General features: G+C 41.8%; 1 protein-coding gene across 1 annotated transcript in view; it reads left to right on the forward strand.

Moving 5' to 3' along the window:
- Window positions 1-22437, forward strand: part of HUNK (hormonally up-regulated Neu-associated kinase) — a 79044-nt gene that overhangs the window by 35949 nt on the left and 20658 nt on the right. The window contains exons 2-4 of the mRNA XM_050937189.1: window positions 3725-4017; window positions 13304-13359; window positions 20575-20710. Of these exons, the coding sequence (XP_050793146.1) occupies window positions 3725-4017; window positions 13304-13359; window positions 20575-20710 (485 nt within the window). The remainder of the gene's footprint in view (window positions 1-3724; window positions 4018-13303; window positions 13360-20574; window positions 20711-22437) is intronic.

The raw sequence follows: 22437 nt of genomic DNA on the forward strand, positions 1-22437 counted from the left end.
GCTTAGAGCTCTTTCTGAATAAGGCAGAATGTAACAAATTCCTATTTCTATTTTTTTCTTCAAGATTAAAATAAGCATTTTTAAAATATCCATTATTATTATATGGTGTGAAGGCCCCTATGATTCCCACCACATATGCCCTAGTATGCAGAGAAAAAACCCTTATAACAATAAAGCATTCCCCCCACTATAATTACATACACCTTACCACCACCCACTCCTAAGGTGGATCTAATGTATGCTAAGTAATATTTTCTGGAGCTCCAGCCAAGATACGGTCTTCACAAGCGAGTGAGAACAATAGGTAGTAGAAAGCATTTGCGAAAATGTTTGTAACACATTGTGACACTTCTTGGGGATACCCAGGGTTGTGTGAGGCATATCACTACCACCTGACCTTTGTGTGAGGAAGCTTTGTCTGTGCCTGCTGTGGATCAGTTCCTCAACTTCACCAGCCATGGTCAACACAAGCACTGGCTTCCAGGCCTCTGTAGGCCCTGCTCTCTCTTTGCAGGTCAACAATAGGCACACTCCAAGCCCTGAGGCCTCTGAGCATCTCCCTGGAGTGGCCAGCCTCTGATCCCCAGAACACTCACAGTATGCACTGGTCCTCTGTTCGCAAAAATACAGTATTCCACAGCTTACCAGTTACACGGTAGACTCCAGCTCCACTTAACACACAGCACTTAGATTTGATTATAGAGGACGCAATAATACATTATATTTAATAAAAAACAGAGATTCAAATGATAAGCAGAAATATTAGAAACAAAGAGTTACATATAAAATCAAGTCATAACATGCTTTCTAGAGCCTAAACTCAACTAACAAGACATTGTCCTGTCCTAGAGAGCAAAAGCTCACCCCAAATCTTTCTAGTGTATTACAGCCAGGCTTGGCTGTGATCTTCTGTTCGTGAAACAAGCACACTGTCCTCTTGCCTCCTCAAGGGAAAGATCCAGAATGTGTCTCTGTCCCTACCATTATAGTCCAAAAATCCATTGTCATTACTTGCAAACAGAGTTGTCCCTGTTACTTGTGTTTGCCTATCTAGACTCTCCCCTGGAGACTTTGCAATCACCTGATTAGCATTTTGCTCAGACAGTAAATAGGTGTTTATTGTGAAGCATACAATAGTCAATTTGCATTTAGACAGATACATAAACACATCATGCCGGAAAGAAACCTGTTTCTCACCTTTTGGTGACCAGCCCCAAGTCACAGACCTTAAGAACATAATTTTCAGTATATAGACATAACTCCTTACATATTATCTGTACATATATTTCTCAATGATTATGAGGAGCAGTGTGACAGGCTTTCATTGGAGACCTTATGTGACATTCTTTGGTGAACTACTACATAGATACTAGGGGATCCCTGAAACTCCCATGCACCCCATGCCCTGTGCCAGTTAGCACCAAGAGGTCCCTGGATCACACACATACTTAAGTAAAACAATGCAGAGAAGTCTTCCCCACAAGCAAAACACATAGCAGTTGACTGGGAACCAACAGAACCACTGACTGAAATTATAAGCCATATACTGATCCAGAGAAAGAAAGTTTTAAGATATCTTAGGCATTTATTAGTGGTCCATCATTATAGTATCTGACAGCCAAATACAGTAATTAAAATTCACATAGTACTCCCTAGTGGACTTTAATATTTGTCTCTCCCATATATTTCTAGTTTGTACCATCTTGTTGTTGTCATTCCTTGTCTTTGGTTAGTGCAGAAATGCCATTGCGTGTCTTGAAATATACTCTAACAATGGTTAGACTTTGGCTTATCCATACCTCTTCCAGCAGTTGGCTTCACAAATGAACCCCTTTGACTATGTTATTTTCAGCTCTTGAGAGCTTCATTTTGGGCACAGTTAACTCGTTAGCAGCATCATCTCAGAAGGAGGCAGCCAGGGCCGCTGAGAGCGGGTTCGGGCCCCGGTGAAAAATGTTTTGCAGGCCCCCCAACAAGGGCGGACCGGCTGAACAGGGCCAACAAAGCCAGAGAAGCCGGGCCTCAGGCCCCCTGCCGGACCACCAGGCCCCGGTAATTTGTACCGGCTTCCCCCGCCTTTCGTTGGCCCTGAATGCAGCAGTCTTGATAGTTTGTGAACAGAGAGGTGACTTCTGTGTAGGGTCCCAGCCTGTTGAGAATATTTATCCTAGTGCTTTGTATTGACACTGGAAGCAAACCAGGAGCCACTGGAGGATATGTTCTTGGCACTGTTTCCAGGTAGGAAAGTGATCTTTTGTGATCTGTATAAGGTACAATTTACTTGTTGTCTTAATCATCAGCCCCAACTACCATACGTTACAATAGTTCAGTTGCAAGTATGAATTACTGTGGCTAGATCATCATCCGGGAGGAGGGATGGACCTAGTTGCCTGCTAAGCTGGAGGCAGAAAGAAGATCATTTTCACGACCATTACTGTCCGGATTAATGACTAGTCCAGTAAAACTCAGATACTTGTCCTGCATTAATTATTTCTGCTCTTAATGAGAATAAATAAGGCAAGGGTAGTGCACACAGTTGCTTGCGACTCAGATACAGGCACCCAATAATGCTGTTTGCGGAGCAGCTGTGTATGCCACTTTGAGGGTACATATGCACATTCCACCTGCTAGCCTGAATTTGGCCCTATGTAGACAGGAACCTTTCAAATAAACTAGGTATAAAATTCCTTGTCATGCAACAAGACCAAGCTCTTTTTTCCTGTTTCTGAAAAGTTAAAAGGTGTCACAGTAGAAATGGTTAGTGAGTGCCTCGATTTCAATGCATGAGTTAAAAGGACTCCTGTTGTTGCAGGGGAAATGTAGAACACGAGGGAAGGGCTGAGCATAGCCTTTTGTTCTTCAGCTGACATATGTTGTTCAATCATTGGCTGGTGCTAATGACCTGGAAGTCTGCAGCATCATGTCTAAATGGAAAAGCTTAGGAATTAAATAAATATCTAAAATCACGAAGCAACGAAAGGGGTGACTGTGTTTTTACTACAAACTCTTTAATGAACCTGCCAACACAATAACTAGAACCAGTGCCTCTCGATGTATAAAACAATGGCATCATAGAATGAATCCAATGCCTTTGTTCTTGGAAGACGCAAGTGGTTATTGTGTTGTGGAGGTAATGGAGAGAGTGTTTTTAAGTGTATGTTTTTAAAGAGATTGTTCAGGTTGACCAGAGGCTGGAAGCCGTGCTCTTTTTTATTTTATTTATTTATTTATTTATTTTTGGTAGTACATAACATGCTGCTCTTCCCTGTTCGGTTAACTTTTAAGAAACTTGTGCTGGAATTGTGACATCTCAAAACATAAGCCCGATGCCATATGCATGTCTAAATCACATACAAAGGTCACATTCATGGTTGCATGTAAATCTCATCATCAGAAACTTCTGAGCAAATAGCAAGAAGAAGACCAAGTACAGCATGTTCAGACTAAGCATTCAAGTTTGTTTAACAGAAGTGTTTTCGCCCCTTTGATATCCATATCTTTGCAACAACTTTTGTCTGTCATTCCATACACGGGGCTAGGAAAGCAATTAGGTCTCAGTGCAAAAAAATAACAGCTATTTCTCTGTGCTGGCTGCTCTGCCCCCAACAGCTTATCAGTTGTTACTTACATCCCTTGATTTATTTTGAGGTTATTTGTACAAGGTCAGAGCTGATAAATCATTGGTGTGTATGATGTCAACCATGCCTCCTTTGTTTCTTATCAGGTGGCAGTGAAAGTTATTGACAAGAAGAGAGCCAAGAAGGACACCTACGTCACCAAGAATCTGAGACGTGAGGGGCAGATCCAGCAAATGGTCCGACATCCCAACATAGCTCAGCTGCTGGATATATTGGAAACTGAAAACAGCTACTACCTTGTCATGGAGCTGTGCCCTGGGGGCAATCTAATGCACAAGATCTATGAGAAAAAAAGACTGGAAGAGCATGAAGCACGCAAATATATCAGGCAGCTTATTCTAGCAGTGGAGCATCTTCATCGGGCCGGGGTGGTTCACAGGTAAGGTAGAAAGAGCTGCCTGTGAGAATTTACCCAGGAACATTTAAATGATAATTTATATATATTTTATTTTTTTAAACTTTGATATAACATTTTCTGTTCAGGTTTGTGGCTAATCCTGATGTTCTTATCCTAGACAATAGTGAACATCTGTCCACTTGAGCCCCAGCAAAGTTCTTAAGTATGTGTGCAACTTAAGTAAGCACGAGTAGTCTCATTGATTTCACACACTAAAAGTTATGCACATGCTTTGCTGAAGCAGGGCCCTACTTCTACTTTTTATATCTAGAGCTTTGCATCTTCAAAGCACTGAACAAACATAACTTGTCTTCCAGCCATCTCTGAAGGTAGATAGGTATAGTCTCACTTTAAAGATGGAGAAATTGCAACAGAGAAGTCAACTCACTTGCCCAAAGTCTCACATCTGATGAAGTGGGTTCTAGCCCACGAAAGCTTATGCCCAATAAATTTGTTAGTCTCTAAGGTGCCACAAGGACTCCTTGTTGTTTATATTAAGACAGTAGTTAGAACTGAATTAGAACATGGTAGTTCCTGGTTCTACTTCTCTACTCACTCCATTAGATTGTGTTGCTTCCCAAAACTGCCACATGATTTAAAAATCGAAACAAAACACAGAACTTGGCACATTTCCATCCATGTCACAATCTCTTCTGAGGATAAATCTAGAATTGGCATGACAGGAGCATTGCAAGAATCGAGCAGAGCGCTACTGGAGAAGGATGATCTTGTTAAATATACATACAGATGGGTTCAATTCTTGGCTCTGCCTCAGATTTCCTGTGTGACCATGGGCAAGTCACTTAGGCCCAGGTCCTCCAAGGTACATGGGCACCTAAGAGGATCTGGGCCTCGTTTTTCTGGGTTTCAGTTATCCACCTGTCAAAAGGGGAATAAGTATAATTCCTTTCTCCCACTTGTTTTCTGTCCTGTCTATTTATATTGCAATCTCTTTGGGGCTGTGTGTATGCAGCATTTGGCACAATGGGGGCTGATCTCAGCTGGAGTTTCTAGCACTACTGTAATATAAATAAGTGTGGGAAAAATTATTTCTTCTACTGGTTCCATTGCAACAATTGGGTAAATTGAATGTACTGACTCAAGTTGAAATAGAGCCATGACATGAAGCGTTGCCATTGCTTTTGCGAAAACTGCCACACATGGTCTGGGCCTTGATTTTGGGCAGGAATTGAGGCAGCACAGTGTCCCTTCACACCACATTGAGGTCCACATTGTGCCCTTCAAAGATAAAAGTCTCAAGTAGGGGCTTTGGGCGAGGAAAACTGCAAGGATTTCCTCACTGAGATTCCTGTGTCATCTTTTTCTGAGGGGGAGAGGTTTGTGTGCCCCTCTTGTGTCCCCCTTGTGTCCCTTTCCTGTTCCAAAACCTGGCTGATCTCAAGGATTCATGGGAGGCCCTGGTTATCCATGCAAAGCCCCAGTGGTGGCTCTGGCCTCATTTCCCCTCTCTCAGCTCCTCACCAGCACATATCAAAGGGAGTCATGCTGCTATGCATCATCTGGCTGCAGCGCCCCCAAAGAGGGGAGATATGACCTGGGGTATATTAACTTTTCCAGACAGGTTTCATGGAACTGAAGGAGGAGGACTCTTCTGCACAGAGAACTCTTCATAGGTGCTGGGGAAAGTGAGGGAGCTGCCCTGGAACCACCCAAATTCCCATCTACACGGAGCGGCTGAGCTCCATGCATGGACACACACGCAGATGTTGGAAGGCACAATCTGTCTCATGATGTTAGTCTAGTATTAACTTAGAAAAAAAAGTGCCACCTATTGCATTACTAGTACCACAGTACTGCCCATAGCTATTCCTTGGAAGTCTCCTATCCAAGTAGTGACCAAGTCCAAGCCTGCTTAAGTGATACAATGTGGCAGGATCAGTCAGTATAGTTGTAAGTATTTTCTATGGAGGCTTAACCATTCAATATCTTGTCTTTCATTACAAATGTGATACTTGGCGTATTATAAAGAGACAAGAAAGCCCACTGGAAGGATAATTAGAATTTATTGCATTGGATCTCTGTTTGCATAAGAAAGAGAAATGCTAATAGCCGCCTCTGGAGTTGTCCTTCAGCCTGCTGGGCTTTGGGCTATAGAAGCTCTGAAAATAGACTGCTCAATCAGTAGCATTAAAAAAAAAAGAAAGAAAGAAAGAAAGAATCAGTGCGGAAGTCTGATTCATTCTCACCCTGAATGCAATGACAATATTCTCTTGTTGTTGTTATTTTTAAAACTGTTTCAAAAATAGCAGCACTCAAATCTATTCTGTGATCTGTGGGTGTTCACATTCCCTGTTTGATAAAGAAAACACAGCCGCTGGGGTCTCATGTGGGCTGACATTGTTGGTGCCCCTTTCAGAGCTGGTTCTTTTGATCATTCAACCTCTTGAATGGAGATGGGCATTTAAAGAAAATAAGTAAATTGCTAAATATTTTGTTCCAAAAATTCACCAAATTTGTCAGCTAAATTATTCACTGAATATACTCACAAATTATCTTCCTGGTTCTGCAAGCTGGGTGAAAAAAATTAGTTAAATAAACATATTTGAAATATTATAATGAAACTCAGCTAAGCTATCTGATGGATATTATTTACCCAGCTCCACTCATTATGATAAAGTCTTGGTATGTTGAGAAATCACTCTGATCTCAGGCCATGTCTACATCTAAAGTTTTGCAGCGCTGGTTGTTACAGCTGTATTAGTACAGCTGTATAGGGCCAGCGCTGCAGAGTGGCCACACTTACAGCAACCAGCGCTGCAAGTGGTGTTAGATGTGGCCACACTGCAGCGCTGTTGGGCGGCTTCAAGGGGGGTTCCGGGAACGCGAGAGCAAACCGGGAAAGGAGACCCGCTTCGCCGCGGTTTGCTCTCTCGTTCCCGGAGCCACCCAGCAAACCGCAGGGAAGGAGACCTGCTTGCTCTGGGCTCCGGGAACGAGAGAGCAAACCGGGAAAGGAGACCCGCTTCGCCGCGGTTTGCTCTCTCGTTCCCGGAGCCACCCAGCAAACTGCAGGGAAGGAGATCTGCTTGCTCTGGGCTCCGGGAACGAGAGAGCAAACCGGGAAAGGAGACCCGCTTCGCCGCGGTTTGCTCTCTCGTTCCCGGAGCCACCCCGCAAACCGCAGGGAAGGAGACCTGCTTGCTCTGGGCTCCGGGAACGAGAGAGCAAACCGGGAAAGGAGACCCGCTTCGCCGCGGTTTGCTCTCTCGTTCCCGGAGCCACCCAGCAAACCGCAGGGAAGGAGATCTGCTTGCTCTGGGCTCCGGGAACGAGAGAGCAAACCGGGAAAGGAGACCCGCTTCGCCGCGGTTTGCTCTCTCGTTCCCGGAGCCACCCAGCAAACCGCAGGGAAGGAGACCTGCTTGCTCTGGGCTCCGGGAACGAGAGAGCAAACCGGGAAAGGAGACCCGCTTCGCCGCGGTTTGCTCTCTCGTTCCCGGAGCCACCCAGCAAACCGCAGGGAAGGAGATCTGCTTGCTCTGGGCTCCGGGAACGAGAGAGCAAACCGGGAAAGGAGACCCGCTTCGCCGCGGTTTGCTCTCTCGTTCCCGGAGCCACCCAGCAAACCGCAGGGAAGGAGACCTGCTTGCTCTGGGCTCCGGGAACGAGAGAGCAAACCGGGAAAGGAGACCCGCTTCGCCGCGGTTTGCTCTCTCGTTCCCGGAGCCACCCAGCAAACCGCAGGGAAGGAGATCTGCTTGCTCTGGGCTCCGGGAACGAGAGAGCAAACCGGGAAAGGAGACCCGCTTCGCCGCGGTTTGCTCTCTCGTTCCCGGAGCCACCCAGCAAACCGCAGGGAAGGAGATCTGCTTGCTCTGGGCTCCGGGAACGAGAGAGCAAACCGGGAAAGGAGACCCGCTTCGCCGCGGTTTGCTCTCTCGTTCCCGGAGCCACCCAGCAAACCGCAGGGAAGGAGACCTGTTTGCTCTGGGCTCCGGGAACGAGAGAGCAAACCGGGAAAGGAGACCCGCTTCGCCGCGGTTTGCTCTCTCGTTCCCGGAGCCACCCAGCAAACCGCAGGGAAGGAGACCTGCTTGCTCTGGGCTCCGGGAACGAGAGAGCAAACCGGGAAAGGAGACCAGCTTGATTACCAGAGGCTTCCTCCTTCCACGGAGGTCAAGAAAAGCGCTGGTAAGTGTCTACATTGGATTACCAGCGCTGGATCACCAGCGCTGGATCCTCTACACCCGAGACAAAACGGGAGTACGGCCAGCGCTGCAAACAGGGAGTTGCAGCGCTGGTGGTGCCCTGCAGATGTGTACACCTTCAAAGTTGCAGCGCTGTAACTCCCTCACCAGCGCTGCAACTTTCTGATGTAGACAAGCCCTCAGGATCAGATATGAGACTCTGAATTCAAAGGAAATGTGTCTTTTAAGAGTGTAGTGACATGCAAACAGCTTATAATTCAGAAACTCCAAGCAGCCTCATTTATTTTAGAGATAAGTAAATTGCTTGTGTATATGTATTGTAAGTGATGTATGTTGCCATAGACACGTGCCTTCCTAGACCTTTCTGAGGCCAATACTGACTGTGAAGAATGTAGATGGTAAACTCCTCAGTGCAGGGACTGTCCTTTCCTAAAGGTGTAGCCAGCACTGAGAACTCTGTAGCCACTACTGGAATACAAGATAATATATACCCTAAATATAACTTTGTGTAAAAAAAAATGTGGATCATTGTTATGATGAGAAGAGCTGGTTGGTTGTTAAAATTGTGCAAGTAGCAAGCTCAAATATGACTCAGATAGGAATCTTTATTTTTCCCTCTGACAGAAGAAAACAAACCCAAATGGCAGTATATGGTGAAGCTTTCTCTTTTCAGAGGGTGTTTACACAGGCCTTCATGCTGTCAAAAACCAGGATGAACATTAAACCCCTTGGGAGCATAAGGACAACAAAGAAAATGAAGTGAAAGCCTGGGTGCTTGCAACAGCATCCCACAGGAAATTCTCAACAACCTTTTAAAAGTAATTTTAACAAAATTCAATCCTATTCAGTGCAATTACTGTCAGAATGTCAAAGAAAGGAATTTAATAATATACTGGGAGCAAAGATAGCTTTCTGTATACCCTGTTTTTTCTATCTTTTTTCTTCATGGAATATATTCATACCTTCTGTTAGGATTGTGCAATTAAAAAAGATCAGAACTGTTGAAGACGAGAAATATATATGTATAGAAGTATCTATATTTTTTCATCCACTATCTCCTTCTCTCCCCCCCTTCCCAAAAAAACCACATTGAAAAGAGTGAAGGTGGTGTCCTAGGATTCAGTCGTTTAGGACATCATAAGATTTGTGCGTTGACACCCCTTGCTTGATGTGTTAGCTTTGATAACTTTCAGCCTATTAATTTTAAGTGCAAGTAGTCTGGTGGCTGGTGCAGTATTTATGACAGATCTTTGCACTAGAGAAGAATGTCTCCTTTTGAAATGCAAAGCTGGTTTGTCATTCTATTTTATGATATATTTCAAAGTTACCATTAGTCATTCTCTGTTGGAGCACAATGTCATTAACAAACTAAGATTGCTTTAAGGATGTCAGTCCAAATTCCCTTTTCACTTACATTGATACTACCACGTTGACTTCAATGGTCTTGGGCCCAATGAATATTGTTTGGTAACAAAAATGGTCTCTTTGGAATGTACATAAGCATTATAATTGAATCCATGCAATCTGCTGTCTATTTCACCTCCAGCTTTTCTTGTGGCTATAAAGTGGTTGAGGGTGGGTGAATTAGTGTTGAGCTGGTTCTTTTCTTATTTTGTGATGGAGAATGTAATGCAGGATGCATCCACCATCACTACTGCTTTGCAGCTGCCTGCTGATAACACAACATTGACTTCCAGCAAACACATTGACTCCCTGCCCCCCACCTATCATAAAAATAAAATGCAAAATAAGCCTGAGTTTTGCTGTGTGACACCAGAAAGTGAATATTTGTAAACGTATTTTAAGCTGCCCAACTAAAGACTTGAACTATTGGCTGGAATAAGCATTTCAAACGTTATGCATGAAACAAACAAAAAATCAAAAGAGGGAAACGTATTTTCAAAAATGGGGAATGATGACAGCATGTTCATAGTTTCACAGCGCAGGAAACTATAAATATACTCTGTTTCTCTGTATTACAGTAATAGAGCATGGTCTGTGCTGAAGGTCTTACCGTTTCTAGACCTTGGTAACTAGCAGTACAGCCAGCACCAAGTGTTAACTCAGCCCCTGCAAAATCAGGAGATTTAAACAAAGAATGTTGGGTTCTTTTACTTAGTCTCCTGGTTTCTGAACCTTTGGGATTCACCCAGGTCATGTGTTCAAGCTTTTCACTCATGAAGGCTGGAAACTTACTTTTGTGGAAAAACAAACTAAAACATGAAAACTGGTATTTTCGTGTAGTCTTATGCCACCACGCCAGGAACCTGGACTTTAAGGGACACACCAAAAAGTGTGAAACTCATGCCAAAATTGTGAAAGTCACAAAAATTGCAATGTTGACCTAGGGTCTTGATCTTGCAAAGATTTCTGCATGTGTTTAACTTTACACAATCTGGGTAGTCCCATTGATTTCAGTGAGGGCCAGATTGGTTTCTGTGTCCCTGCGTAAGTTGTATATGTGCTATGTGGCTTGGCCATTTTAAAAGCATCCTTAGTCAGAGTAGATTAGATGTGTGTTTGTTTTTATTTTTGTTTTTTATTTTCTGTAAATCTGCACAATACATTTTCTTACTCTCTCTTACAAATATAGCTATGAGTGTCCTCAGTTCAAATGAATTATCATGAACTTTCTCAACTGAAGATATAATTTGGACACACACATTCACTCAAAACAGAATTAACAGAGCAGAGCAAAAGAAAACAATACAGAAATTTCAATGCATTAACAGTCAATCCTGTTCCTGCAGGGTGAGCCCAAGCCAGGCATAAAACCAGCTGTGATCAAAATGAGATAAATAGCATGTCAACTCCACCTCTCCCAAGGCACTGACCTATTCATTCACTAATGTTCTATTCTGTAAGTGCTCTCTCTGCTAGGAAAGGGCCCCACACTGACTGTGTGGCTCTTTTCCTGAAGAATTTCCCATCATTACTAACACCACTGCAGCTCCATTGAAGCATCATAGGTCAAATGCCAGAGACTGCCTGGAGCCTTAAGCACCATGTTATCTAACCCTGCTCAGAGCAGGTCTGTGTGGTATAAATGCTGGCGGGTGCCTCGTCTGTGTTAATGCTAACACTGATACAGCATAGGCAATGATGACACATTTTCCAGCAAAAAGATGTAGTGTAGACAAGGCTCCTCTGGGGTACTCTGCTTCCTTTTGCAGCACTTCAGACATAATTTACTTGGTGGGAAAGGTGTTTCTAACTAATTGGAGCCAAAGTTCACTTGTTGGTATATAATAAGCTGGATGTTTCTAAAGAGTTATTTTGCTGTTGCTTTTGGGTTCATCCACTGAGGTTAAAAAAAGAAACATGCACTCACTGGGCCTGATCCAGTGTGTCCTTAGGTAAAACCCCACTCACTTCAATCACTTTTTAAAAGCGATATGCTTATAATAATCTAAAATGGAATATTAATGAAAAAATCATTCTTGGGAACAATCTCTTAGAAATATAAACAGACTATAGGGCCAAAATGGGACCATACCACTGTTACTACCACTTTCTATTGACAATATACCTTCAAAATATTCTTCAAACGTTCCCCTCTCCAGATTTGCTATATTGTTGTCAAAAAGACTGATGCCAAGGGTGTGTGTGCACCTCCTCCATGCATATTGAACAGAACCATTGTACACAGAATGGGCTTACTCATTCACATGCTCAGAGTCCACATCCCTGAAAGCAAAAATAATTGCGAGGGTATGGCTTGATTTGACAGGGAGGTGGGTGTTGCTTTGGTTTCTGATTTTACTGGTTTGAGGTTTATTTCTTTATTTCAAAGAAGGATTAAAAATAAATAGAACGGCTCTCAGGTATAAAAAAAGGCAATAATCATTTCCACTGTTGAAATGCTGAGTTATTCACCAAGTAAGGGCTGGTCTACACCAGAAAATTAGTTTGACCCAGCTACGTCACTCAGGAATATGAAAAATCCATCCCTTAAGCGATGTAGTTAAGCCAACCTAAGTCCCCGTGTAGACAGTGGTAGGTCAATGGAAGAATTATTTCGTCGACCTGGCTACTGCTCTTGGGGAAGTGGATTAACTACAGTGATGGGAGAATCCCTCCTGTCGGCGTAGGTAGTGTCTACACTTGAAACACTAGTGTAAGCAAGCCCTAAGTAGAAGTATATCGATCTAGTTCACAGTGCTGCATTTTAAAAAACTTTCAGATTAACATATTAGTGGTACATATAGACTACTAGATCAGTTACCATGGATTACTAGCTCAGTTACCACTTACCGGGAAATCTGTTGAGAATGCAGACATATGGGTAAACAGCATGGATTAACCAGGTCTGACTGCACTCTATGGTACAGTCTGTCTATTTTTAGCTACTTTGTTTTTCTCTCTGTCTATGACACTTTTACTTTATCTGTTTTTATTTTTCTTAAACTTTATTTCTTCTACATGACTTTAGTTGTATGTATTTTTAGTCTTTCTATTCTTTCACTCATTTATCTTATTATTCTAATTACCTTTGTGGCTTTTGTATTCCTTCTGTGGGCGTTTTGCCTGCTTTTCACTGATTTTCAGCTTTCATTTCATCTAGCAATTCTCTCTCTCCTTTTAAAAAATCTTACTTCTTTCTCACTCATACTTTGTCTTAATCCTAAAACTTCCTTTTAACTTCCAAATCGTTTCTCTCCCTGTTCAGAGATGTAGTATTGTCTAGTACTGGACAATTCACTTTACTGCATGAAATTCTGTTTGCTTCTGTTGATTTCATACCAGATCAACTTTTTCCTGGTGCTTTGCCCCTGTTAATTCCCAGTGGTCAGTAGCTACCTGGTTGTTAACCATATGACAGCCTATCTGAAAGTCTGTGTATACAGGCAATCAGACAATGAAGAAATGAGATGTAGGTCTCTCAAGTCCAAAGGATACAGGCAGTAATTTGGAAGAGGAGTAACAAAATGCTTTAAGTGTAAAACTAAACTCAGCTTTAACCATGGAACCATGTCCACTGCTTCCCTAATTCATAATAGCTATTACTATTTCTGAATCTTGTAAAAAAACCAGTTGAGAATAACAAAAAGTTGTTTCATCATTTCAGATGCTCACTCAAAATATTTTATTTCTTTCAGAGACTTGAAGATAGAAAATCTGTTGCTAGATGAAGACAACAATATCAAGCTCATTGGTATGAAACTCTTTTGGCAATTCCAATAACATAAATCTGTGCAATCATATAAAGGGAATTTTTGAGTCTTCACAATCCTCCACGTGACAACACATAATGGTGTTACAGAGATATGCTGAGAGAGTGCAAATAGCATCCAAGCTGTTGCTGAAAGCACCCTGTGAAAAATGTTCCAGTGAATTCAGATTTATTTATTAAAGGTCCGATCCGGCAGTTTTTACTTAGGCAAAAGTGCTATTGAAATCAGTGGGAGCATTGCCAGAGTGAGGATTATCAAAGTGATCCCACAAAAATAATTTGTTTTACCCTGTTAATTTCATATTTATTAAGCGCTGGATTCTGCCCCCAGATGCACATGCTTCTGCTGAAGTCAGATGAGAAATTGATTTAGAAGCTTGTTTAAAAAAATAAAATCAACAATGGACTCTTGATTGTATTACGGCACCCACTGTATGCAGTGCTCAATTCATTCAAGTCCTGCAGACGTAGATTAATCGTCTATGAATATATTCTCCTCTCACTGCCTGTGTGTAACTCCCATTAATGTTAATGTGGGCATTGAAAAGAAAATATGCCCCTTATTAAAGAATATCTGTTTATATTTATTTCCATGCCTACACATTTTCCAGCAGCAGTATCTTTAGTTGTCTACTTAGAAGTCAGATTTTTTCTTTCACTCTGTCTTTGAAAGAGAGGTTTCGTCATCTTAGACTTGATGAAAAGTGTTGACTAAACTTAGGTCAAAAGGCGAGCCAGTTCATCTATATGAACGATACACATCTCTGTGCAAACAAGAAGGGACTGCTAATGTATTTTAAAATATCCAAAATCCACTTAGGAATTCGGTGTTTTGAAAAATTGCTATGACTTGTTAGTCGCTACATTTTAGTGAATCAAGTAACTCTGGAAAGATAATAGCAAAACAAAATGTTGCATTGTTTCAGTTTCAGGTCAAGAGGATATTGATATGTTACCATGAATCATTCATCAGTATGATGGATACCACCCATTATCTCAGTTTAGCAGCTAAGTGAGACCAGATGGTTTGTAACGCTGTAATGAGAACATCTGACGGATTTAAAGAATTTCTGTAACTTTCTTGTTATTCGGGGGTTTGATTACCCAACAGTACATACACTTGACATCCAAATACAGACACAGTCAGATGATTCAGATACGATGTAAAACTGGTGTGCCAAAACAAAAGAAAAAATGTCCAAACTGTTTCCACAGTCTTACTTACTTCAGTTGCATAAGTAAGGTCTCTCCACAGTAGGTGGTATGGAAAGGATAGGGAAGGAGATGTTTAGGTCTTCCTTAGGCCATGGCTACACTGGAGAGTTGCAGCGCTGTTGGTGGGTTTACAGTGCTGCAACTTAGTAACTGTCCACACCTGCAAGGCACATACAGCGCTGCAACTCCATGGCTGCAGCACTGGCTGTACACCTGGTCTGCTTGCGGTATAACGATTGCAGCGCTGGTGATGCAGTGCTGCTCGTCAAGTGTGGCCACCAAAAGCGCTGTAATTGGCCTCCAGGGTATTAGGAGGTATCCCAGAATGCCTGTTCACAACAAACCGGAAGAGTGGCTAAACTCCGGGCACCTCTGAGCTGCTTATCTTAAAAAACAAACACAGCTCCTGTTTGCTCGAGCGAGCGAGCAGAGTCAGGTAGGGAAATTGCTTTGGAATGTTCACAGCTGTTTGTTTGAGGAGAGAAGCCACATGGTGGAGGGGGAGAGGGGAGTCCGTGTTGAGCAGCTGCTTATGTGGGCTGAAGGCTATTTAGGAGTGCATAATTTGCATTTAGTGAATAAGGGGGGGGGGGAAGGGATCAAAACTTTTTAAATGATTGAAGGTAGGTGCTGTGTATCTTCCAGTCCTTAGAACTTGCAAGGCAGGGAGCTGACACAGTGTCACCTCCAAAAATCCACTCTCTCTGTCTCCCCCACGCTCCCTGTCACACTCCACCCTACCCCCCTCTTTTGAAAAGCACGTTGCAGCCACTTGAACGCTGGGATAGCTGCCCACAATGCACCACTCCCAACAGTGCTGCAAATGCTGCAAATGTGGCCACACTGCAGCGCTGGTAGCTGTCAGTGTGGCCACACTGCAGCGCTTTCCCTACACAGCTGTATGAAGACAGCTGTAACTCCCAGCGCTGTACAGCTAAGTGTAGCCATACCCTTAGACTAGCTTGCATTAAAATAAATTGTCCTCTAGTCCTCACAACTGACAGCAGCTTAACGGTAGCAGATTGTACTCAGTGTGTGTTTTTAAAACAAGGCAATTCAATCCCATTGTCCAACTGTATAAGTTATAGAACATAAAGAGCTTTTTATTAGACTAATAGTTTATTAGACTAAAAGTAAAAGCAGATTTCCAGTCAATCCAAACAGCTACATTGTATCACAAGTTAGCTGAAACTCCTTGTTTCAGGTTCTCCTACTGTAAGGAAATCTTCGGATTTAATTTTCTTGAGAAGGCCACCGTTTGGTGAAGTAATCCAAAACAGATATGAGTTATCTTTTAAGTGATCCACCAATTTGTTGGCTAATGCGTCTCCTCTGAACAATTCTTTATTTGACACCTGTAGTGATTGGTCCTGATACCTTAGCAACATCAGTTCAGGGCAACTGCACTTGTATTCCCCCTCTATCTTCGAGCAAGGACATCCACTTTCAGGCTTCCGGCTCCCCAGCTGTTCACTCTCTTGGGTAGAGACATGTGTCTCTCTTCCTCTTGACGAGGGTATCTCCAGGCCACACTATAAATTCCCTAGCAAAGTCAGGCGCCTAAGCCAGCCTGCTTTACTTTTCTCTTCAAAGACAGTACACAGTGTAATTGCCACTTTAGTTACCACACAGCTTTTTCTAATCAAGCACATTTACTCTTAAGGTAAAAGCACTACAGAGAAAACGGATTAAAAACAATAAAAGAACCTACATGCATACTAATCAGCTTACCAGAGATCACCCCCTCACTCCAACAAGGGTTCTGGCTGATGAACAGTGCTTCAAACCTTACCCAGGGGTTTTCCTGTGGTTATCCATTCATAACTCCTTTAGCTCAGAACAAGCACTCCCATGAATCTGTGAGTTACTCCTTTATGTCGTTTGGGCCTTTTGGTCCTGGGAATAGGTGATTCATAGACAAAGGTCTCATCCCCATGGTGAAACTCAAAAGATCAGTCAGGAGGTGGGTATTTGCATTTCCCGCCTTCAAAGTATTTCCTAGGAAACCTACTCAACTAACAGCTCATTCTTGTCTTAACCCATTATTTAAGAGTCCTTTGAATCTCATAACACTTCTCAAGGTTTGGGTTAGTCCTGTGTCCTAGACAAGTTACATATAATCCCACACACCACAAACATTTTTAATACAATGAGCTCCTAAGATACTTAAACTTAATTCAGTAAGGTTTGTCCTGGATAATGCAGGAAATTGTCATACCTGTCACAACACACAGACAAGTATTTCTGAAAATTTTTTTCTGAAACCCTTATGGCAGTGGTTTTTGACCTGTGGTTAGCAGACCCACTACGTCTAAGATTTCCAAAGGGGTCTGCGCCTCCATTCAAAATTTTTAAGGGGTCCACAAATGAAAAAAGGTTGAAAAAAGTCTATTTATTCATTTAATTGGAAATATGTGTGGGTGGAACAGAGAAGAGAGACCACAGGGAACTGGTTGCAGCTCCCTGATTCATGACCCCTGGCCCTGGTGCAGGTTAGGGCACAGAGGCAGCTCTAACTTACACCAAGTGGAGGATTGAGTGTAGTGGAGATCCATGCCATGTCCCTGTCCTGCCCCGGCCATGCCCTCACATTTCTCTTAAAGGGGGCAGCTGGCAGCAGCATCTGCCAGTCTTCTGCAAGCAGAGAAACTCTTCTGTATAGGGGGAATTCTCCACCGGCTGTCTTTGGCTGGTTGAAGGCTGATTTGTGTTGCTCGTGCAGCACAAAGTGGCCTCTGTAGACGAGAGAATCTGCCCCTCCCGACTCCTCTGCACACTCTCTCATTTAGATGATACATGATAATAAAATATTTTATATCACCATAACTATGAAAGGTCTCTCAGCGGAGGCTGTCATTGTACAGATGCTTTCCAGCAAGGGCTTCTGAGTGGCAATGAATCTGATTTGGAGAATAAAGCTCTCCTTTCTGTGCATGAATATGCAGAGATGTTCAGCTACTAAGATAACTTATGGTAAGCTCCTTGGGGCAGGGACTGCAGTTTGATGTGGAATAGGACTCTGGGAATTCAGTTCCCATGGGAATGCATGAGTAAACAGGAACTTTCAAAGTCAGATGACTGTATTAGGTCATTGCTCTTCAATTAACCAAAACATTATTTATTTTTTACTTTGATCAACATAAAAGTTATATTCTGTATTAGGTGCCAGTGTGCTTGGTATTATACAAAACACAGACAAAGACAGTGCCTGCCCTAAGGAACTTTTACTACAAGTTATCTCAGTAACAGAATGCCTCTGCTTACTCACACACACAAATGAGAGCTTAACTCCTTGAGTCTGACACCTGTTCTGCATCACACTGCCAAAATGATGGCTTCTGATTTTGTCAGTTCTTCTTTGCTACATATTAAGATGATTTAAAGTAAGTTGTTAGTGATTTGTATTAAGCGCGTTGGTTATATTCTGTTATGCATATTCCTTTTATTGCATAAAGTGTCGCCCTGGTCAGCTGCTTGCTAAGACTCAGATCTGAGATGTGGATTTCTGAGATCTGGGTGAAATAAATGTGCTTCTCTGTAGCCAGTAGCCCTTGATCAGAGGTATCTGATAAAGACATAATCATAGTGCTAGTTATGGGGCTTGGGGCATTCTTGGTACCACAGGTTGGCATTCTGTTCAAGAAATAATGGCCAAAAGCAGCTCTAGTGTAAGTGGATGCAATTCCACTGAAGTTGCTGCTGCTTTGCCTGCTTGCACAAGGGCTGAATTAACCCATTAGTTCTTATATTAAATGTCTGAGAGTACTAATGGCCCTGTTATTTAGTAACATTCCCTTCATTGTAATAGTCTAGTTCAGGGGTCAGCAACCTTTCAGAAGAGGTGTGCCGAGTCTTCATTTATTCACTCTCATTTAAGGGTTCGCGTGCCAGTAATACATTTTAACATTTTTAGAAGGTCTCTTTCTATAAGTCTATAATATATAACTAAACTATTGTTGTATGTAAAGTAAATAAGGTTTTTAAAATGTTTAAGAAGCTTCATTTAAAATTAAATTAAAATGCAGAGTCCCTTGGACTGGTGGCCAGGACCCAGGCAGTGTGAGTGCCACTGAAAATCAGCTCGCATGCCGGCACCTGTGCCATAGGTTGCCTACCCCTGGTCTAGTTTAATCAGTAGCCCATATGCTGAGCTCACTATTGTGTTCCTGAAGGTGTTACAACATAGAAGTGTAATGTGATGGTTCACTGATTCAGCATTAAGAGGAACAGTAAGGGAGTTTCCTCATGTCATAATGTTTACTTTGAGGAACCAATGATGGTCTTTGATCTTAATTCTGCAAACAGCAAAGGTTACAAAAGATATTGGATAAAGACAATACCAGTATTACAATTATTAGTGTTAGTGCCAATTACGTTCTCTCATTAAAATCAAAAGTAAATATTTATTTAAAAGCCCAGTGCATATACTACCAATATTTTGAAGAGCTTCTTCAAAAAGGTTCCCCTTTAGTCCATGATACAATCCCTGTCCAAGGCACACCTCTTGGTAGTGCAAAGAAAGGAAGAGTGAAGAACTGGGGAATCTATTCATTTGTTTTCTGCAAGGAAAGAGGTTTTGTTTCAGTAAGCACAGCTTACATATTTAGTTAACTCCCTGGGCGTGTTTATAGTTTAAACAAATATGGTGCAGCAGATCCTCAGCTAGTGTAAAATGGCACAGGTCCATTGACTGTAGTGGAGTGGTGCTGATTTACACCTGCTGAGAATCTGGCTCATTAAGTATTTTGTCAGTAAAGCACAGTGTTAAAGTTGTGCAATTTGAAAGGGCAGGGTTCTGGTAGGGTAAGACCTTGTATGGGTCTATGGAGGTATCCTTCCTAGGAATCTTTTAACTATCTTACACTTGACATAATCTGGTCCTGTCTGTGCACAAAATAATAACAACAACAACAAGAATATTCAGAATTATTTGTATAAACTCCAGGGATAAGTCATCTTTGGCAGGGACGATTAATCAGTATCCAAACAGGGTAGGATTCCATCAGAGGCAAGAAATAGTCCCCACCCTTCCTTCAGTTTTAACAATGTGCTCCTGCAGACTCCCTCCAGCACATTTTGAATGCTCAAATGTAGTGTAGTGCACATGCACTCTGCTTGCCTTCCTCCCAAATAGTCAGTCAAGTGGAAAGTATTCATATGTATTCACTTAGACACTTCAGCTCACATGGTAATCTTTATAACTTTATTTTTTCCTAGGCATTATTCAGTTTTCCTGTTTAAACTAATTTCATTTAAATCACCCTGAGATCCATATGCGTTGTATGCATTCTGGGAATTTGTAAGAAGCATGAATCAAATCAAAACATTCAACTGGAAATGGAGACTTTACATGGATAGATGATATATCGCTATAAATACATTACTTCAAACAAAAAACCTAAACAAAAAAAACCCCAATTTTTTTCCACCCATATTTTTCCCTATTTGCTATTTCAGACTCAGAGTGCTGACTCTGCAACCTTGTGTTTATATATTACCACCACAGCCCTAGAAAGCAAAACCTCTTGTTAAGGTTGATGGCTCATTTACACGATTTAGTGGTAAAGTTTGAAGCTCTAAGATTTAGACTTTGCCTTTTAGCAATGTTTTGCAATAATATAAAATATTTGACAATCTTAAGGTCTTTTTCTGCCCCATACACATGCACACTCAGGCCAAATTCTGCTCTCAGCTGTACTTCTGCAACACCCATTGAAATCATGCCGTTGCAAGTGTGCATCTGACAACAGAATGTATCCTAAGTTATGTTTCTCCAATAAATAAAAAAAATTACTTGACAAAATCTTCTCTTTCAATCCATAAAGATAGCTAACTCTTGAAAGTGCTTTTTCAAGATGATTTCTTATTATGGCAGTAGACTGCATATGTGTTGAAAAACTATATTCTTTTCACGAATGTTTCAGTGCATGTGTGTGTGTGTGTACGTGTGTGTATTATCTAGTAATTCTTTCCTTTTCACAGACTTTGGCTTGAGCAACTGTGCAGGTATCTTGGGTTACTCTGATCCATTCAGCACACAGTGTGGCAGCCCTGCCTATGCAGCCCCAGAACTTCTTGCAAGGAAAAAATATGGTCCCAAAATAGACGTTTGGTCCATGTGAGTTATGTAGCTCGTAACAGCTAATTTTTTTTTAATTCATTTTACCGTAGATCATATCAGATATATTAAAGTGTTCGGTTACTGTGATCAACCAAAATCCCTAGGAATAGCGTGACCCACTGCTTGGGGGACATCTGGATTAGAAAATGGACTTTATTATATTGTATATTGATTATTTAGATTTGGAGGAGCTGAAAATGTGGTAAAAACTTTCCAAATACAGAGGAAGATATGGTTTTTACACTGAAGTGCATAGAATATACCGTATTTAGTTCCTTATACACCTAAGGATCTCCAAACTCGCCCACTAAATCCATATATTATATACAGTCAGCTCTGGCATGAAGGCTGGAAGCTACCCAGATCACTGTATAAAGAACATAATAGTAAAGATAGAAGACATTTCAGCTGAGGAAACTTGGACAAGCCTTTTCTCATACAAATACAAGAAATGTTGTGAGATTTTTAATGTCCATAGAATGCAGACAAAAGAGTCCATTGCCTGAGGTAGGGGAATACTAAAGATGTTTTGGAGCCAATGTGTCTGCGTTATTGGAAAGGCTTGGATTGCACTCTTCTATTTGCCCAGCTATTGGCCCATATGTGGTGTCAGCAGTATATACGGACACTTTTTTCTTCTCCTGGTTGGAAATAAACACAGCTGTAATCCATGAGCAGGAAGAAGTGGAAAAAGTGGCATAAGGTCAAACATTAAAGCGGTACTGCCTTCCTGAGCAGTAGAAGTTCTAGCTCTGCTCTGCTACTGACTGGCTGTGCAGCCTCAGGCAAACCATTTAACCTCTCCATGACTCAGTTTCCCTGTCAGTAAATTAGAGATCATAAAACTTACATGCCTGAATTGTGAGCATTCGCTAATTAACTTTTTATAGCCCTTTAAAAATGTAAAGTGTTATCTAGATATTAATACTGCTAAGAGGGATAGACCATAGATATACATAGCAGTAAGAGAATAGTCAAATGTATACTTATGTCCAATGGGTTAATTTCTTATATAACTCCACTGACGTCAGTGCACCAAGTCTGAATTTGATCCAGTCATATCTTTTTACAACTAACCACTTTTTAGGAGATTTACAAGTTGGAGCCTTATTTGTAGTCTCTGCTCTGAGGAGATCCAGAGCTAAACTATCATACAGCTACTTAATCTTTCACTCCTGCACAGGGTCATCTGTCTACATCAGGGATGGGGTTACCAGCACTGTGGAATGCAGGAGCTCTTACTCTGATTGGAATGCAGACAATCAGAAGGTTGCCATTCTTCTAAACCCTTAACCTTTACCAGCAAAAATATCCTGTGCCAATATATTTTTTTTAATTTAAGAAAAAATATAGTTAGTGTCTAGCCTTCCCTGTATCTAACCACACTATTGCTATGGAGTATGACACCTTATAATACACTGAGTTCATTTCTATGCTGTGCATGAGGTACTGAGATTGCCAGCAAAATGGAAAAAGTAAATTCTCAAAGGGAATTTAATTTAAAGGCCCTTTTAGGAGTGAGGAGAAGTAGATGAAACCTCGAGTTTTCATCAGTGAATTGGCCAGTTTTGGGGAGTTAATATCAAGAATTGTTCAGCTCTTGTTAGAGCTGGGAGTCTTTCCACTGGCATTGGCTCTGGATCGGGACCTTTATGTGAAACTCCCACTGACATTAGTGAGCAGTCCACATGTAGAGCAGCAGTAGAATCAGGCTCCTATTCCAA

This window comes from Gopherus flavomarginatus, chromosome 1 (genome assembly GCF_025201925.1).
Source record: "Gopherus flavomarginatus isolate rGopFla2 chromosome 1, rGopFla2.mat.asm, whole genome shotgun sequence".
Taxonomy (NCBI): Eukaryota; Metazoa; Chordata; order Testudines; family Testudinidae; genus Gopherus; species Gopherus flavomarginatus.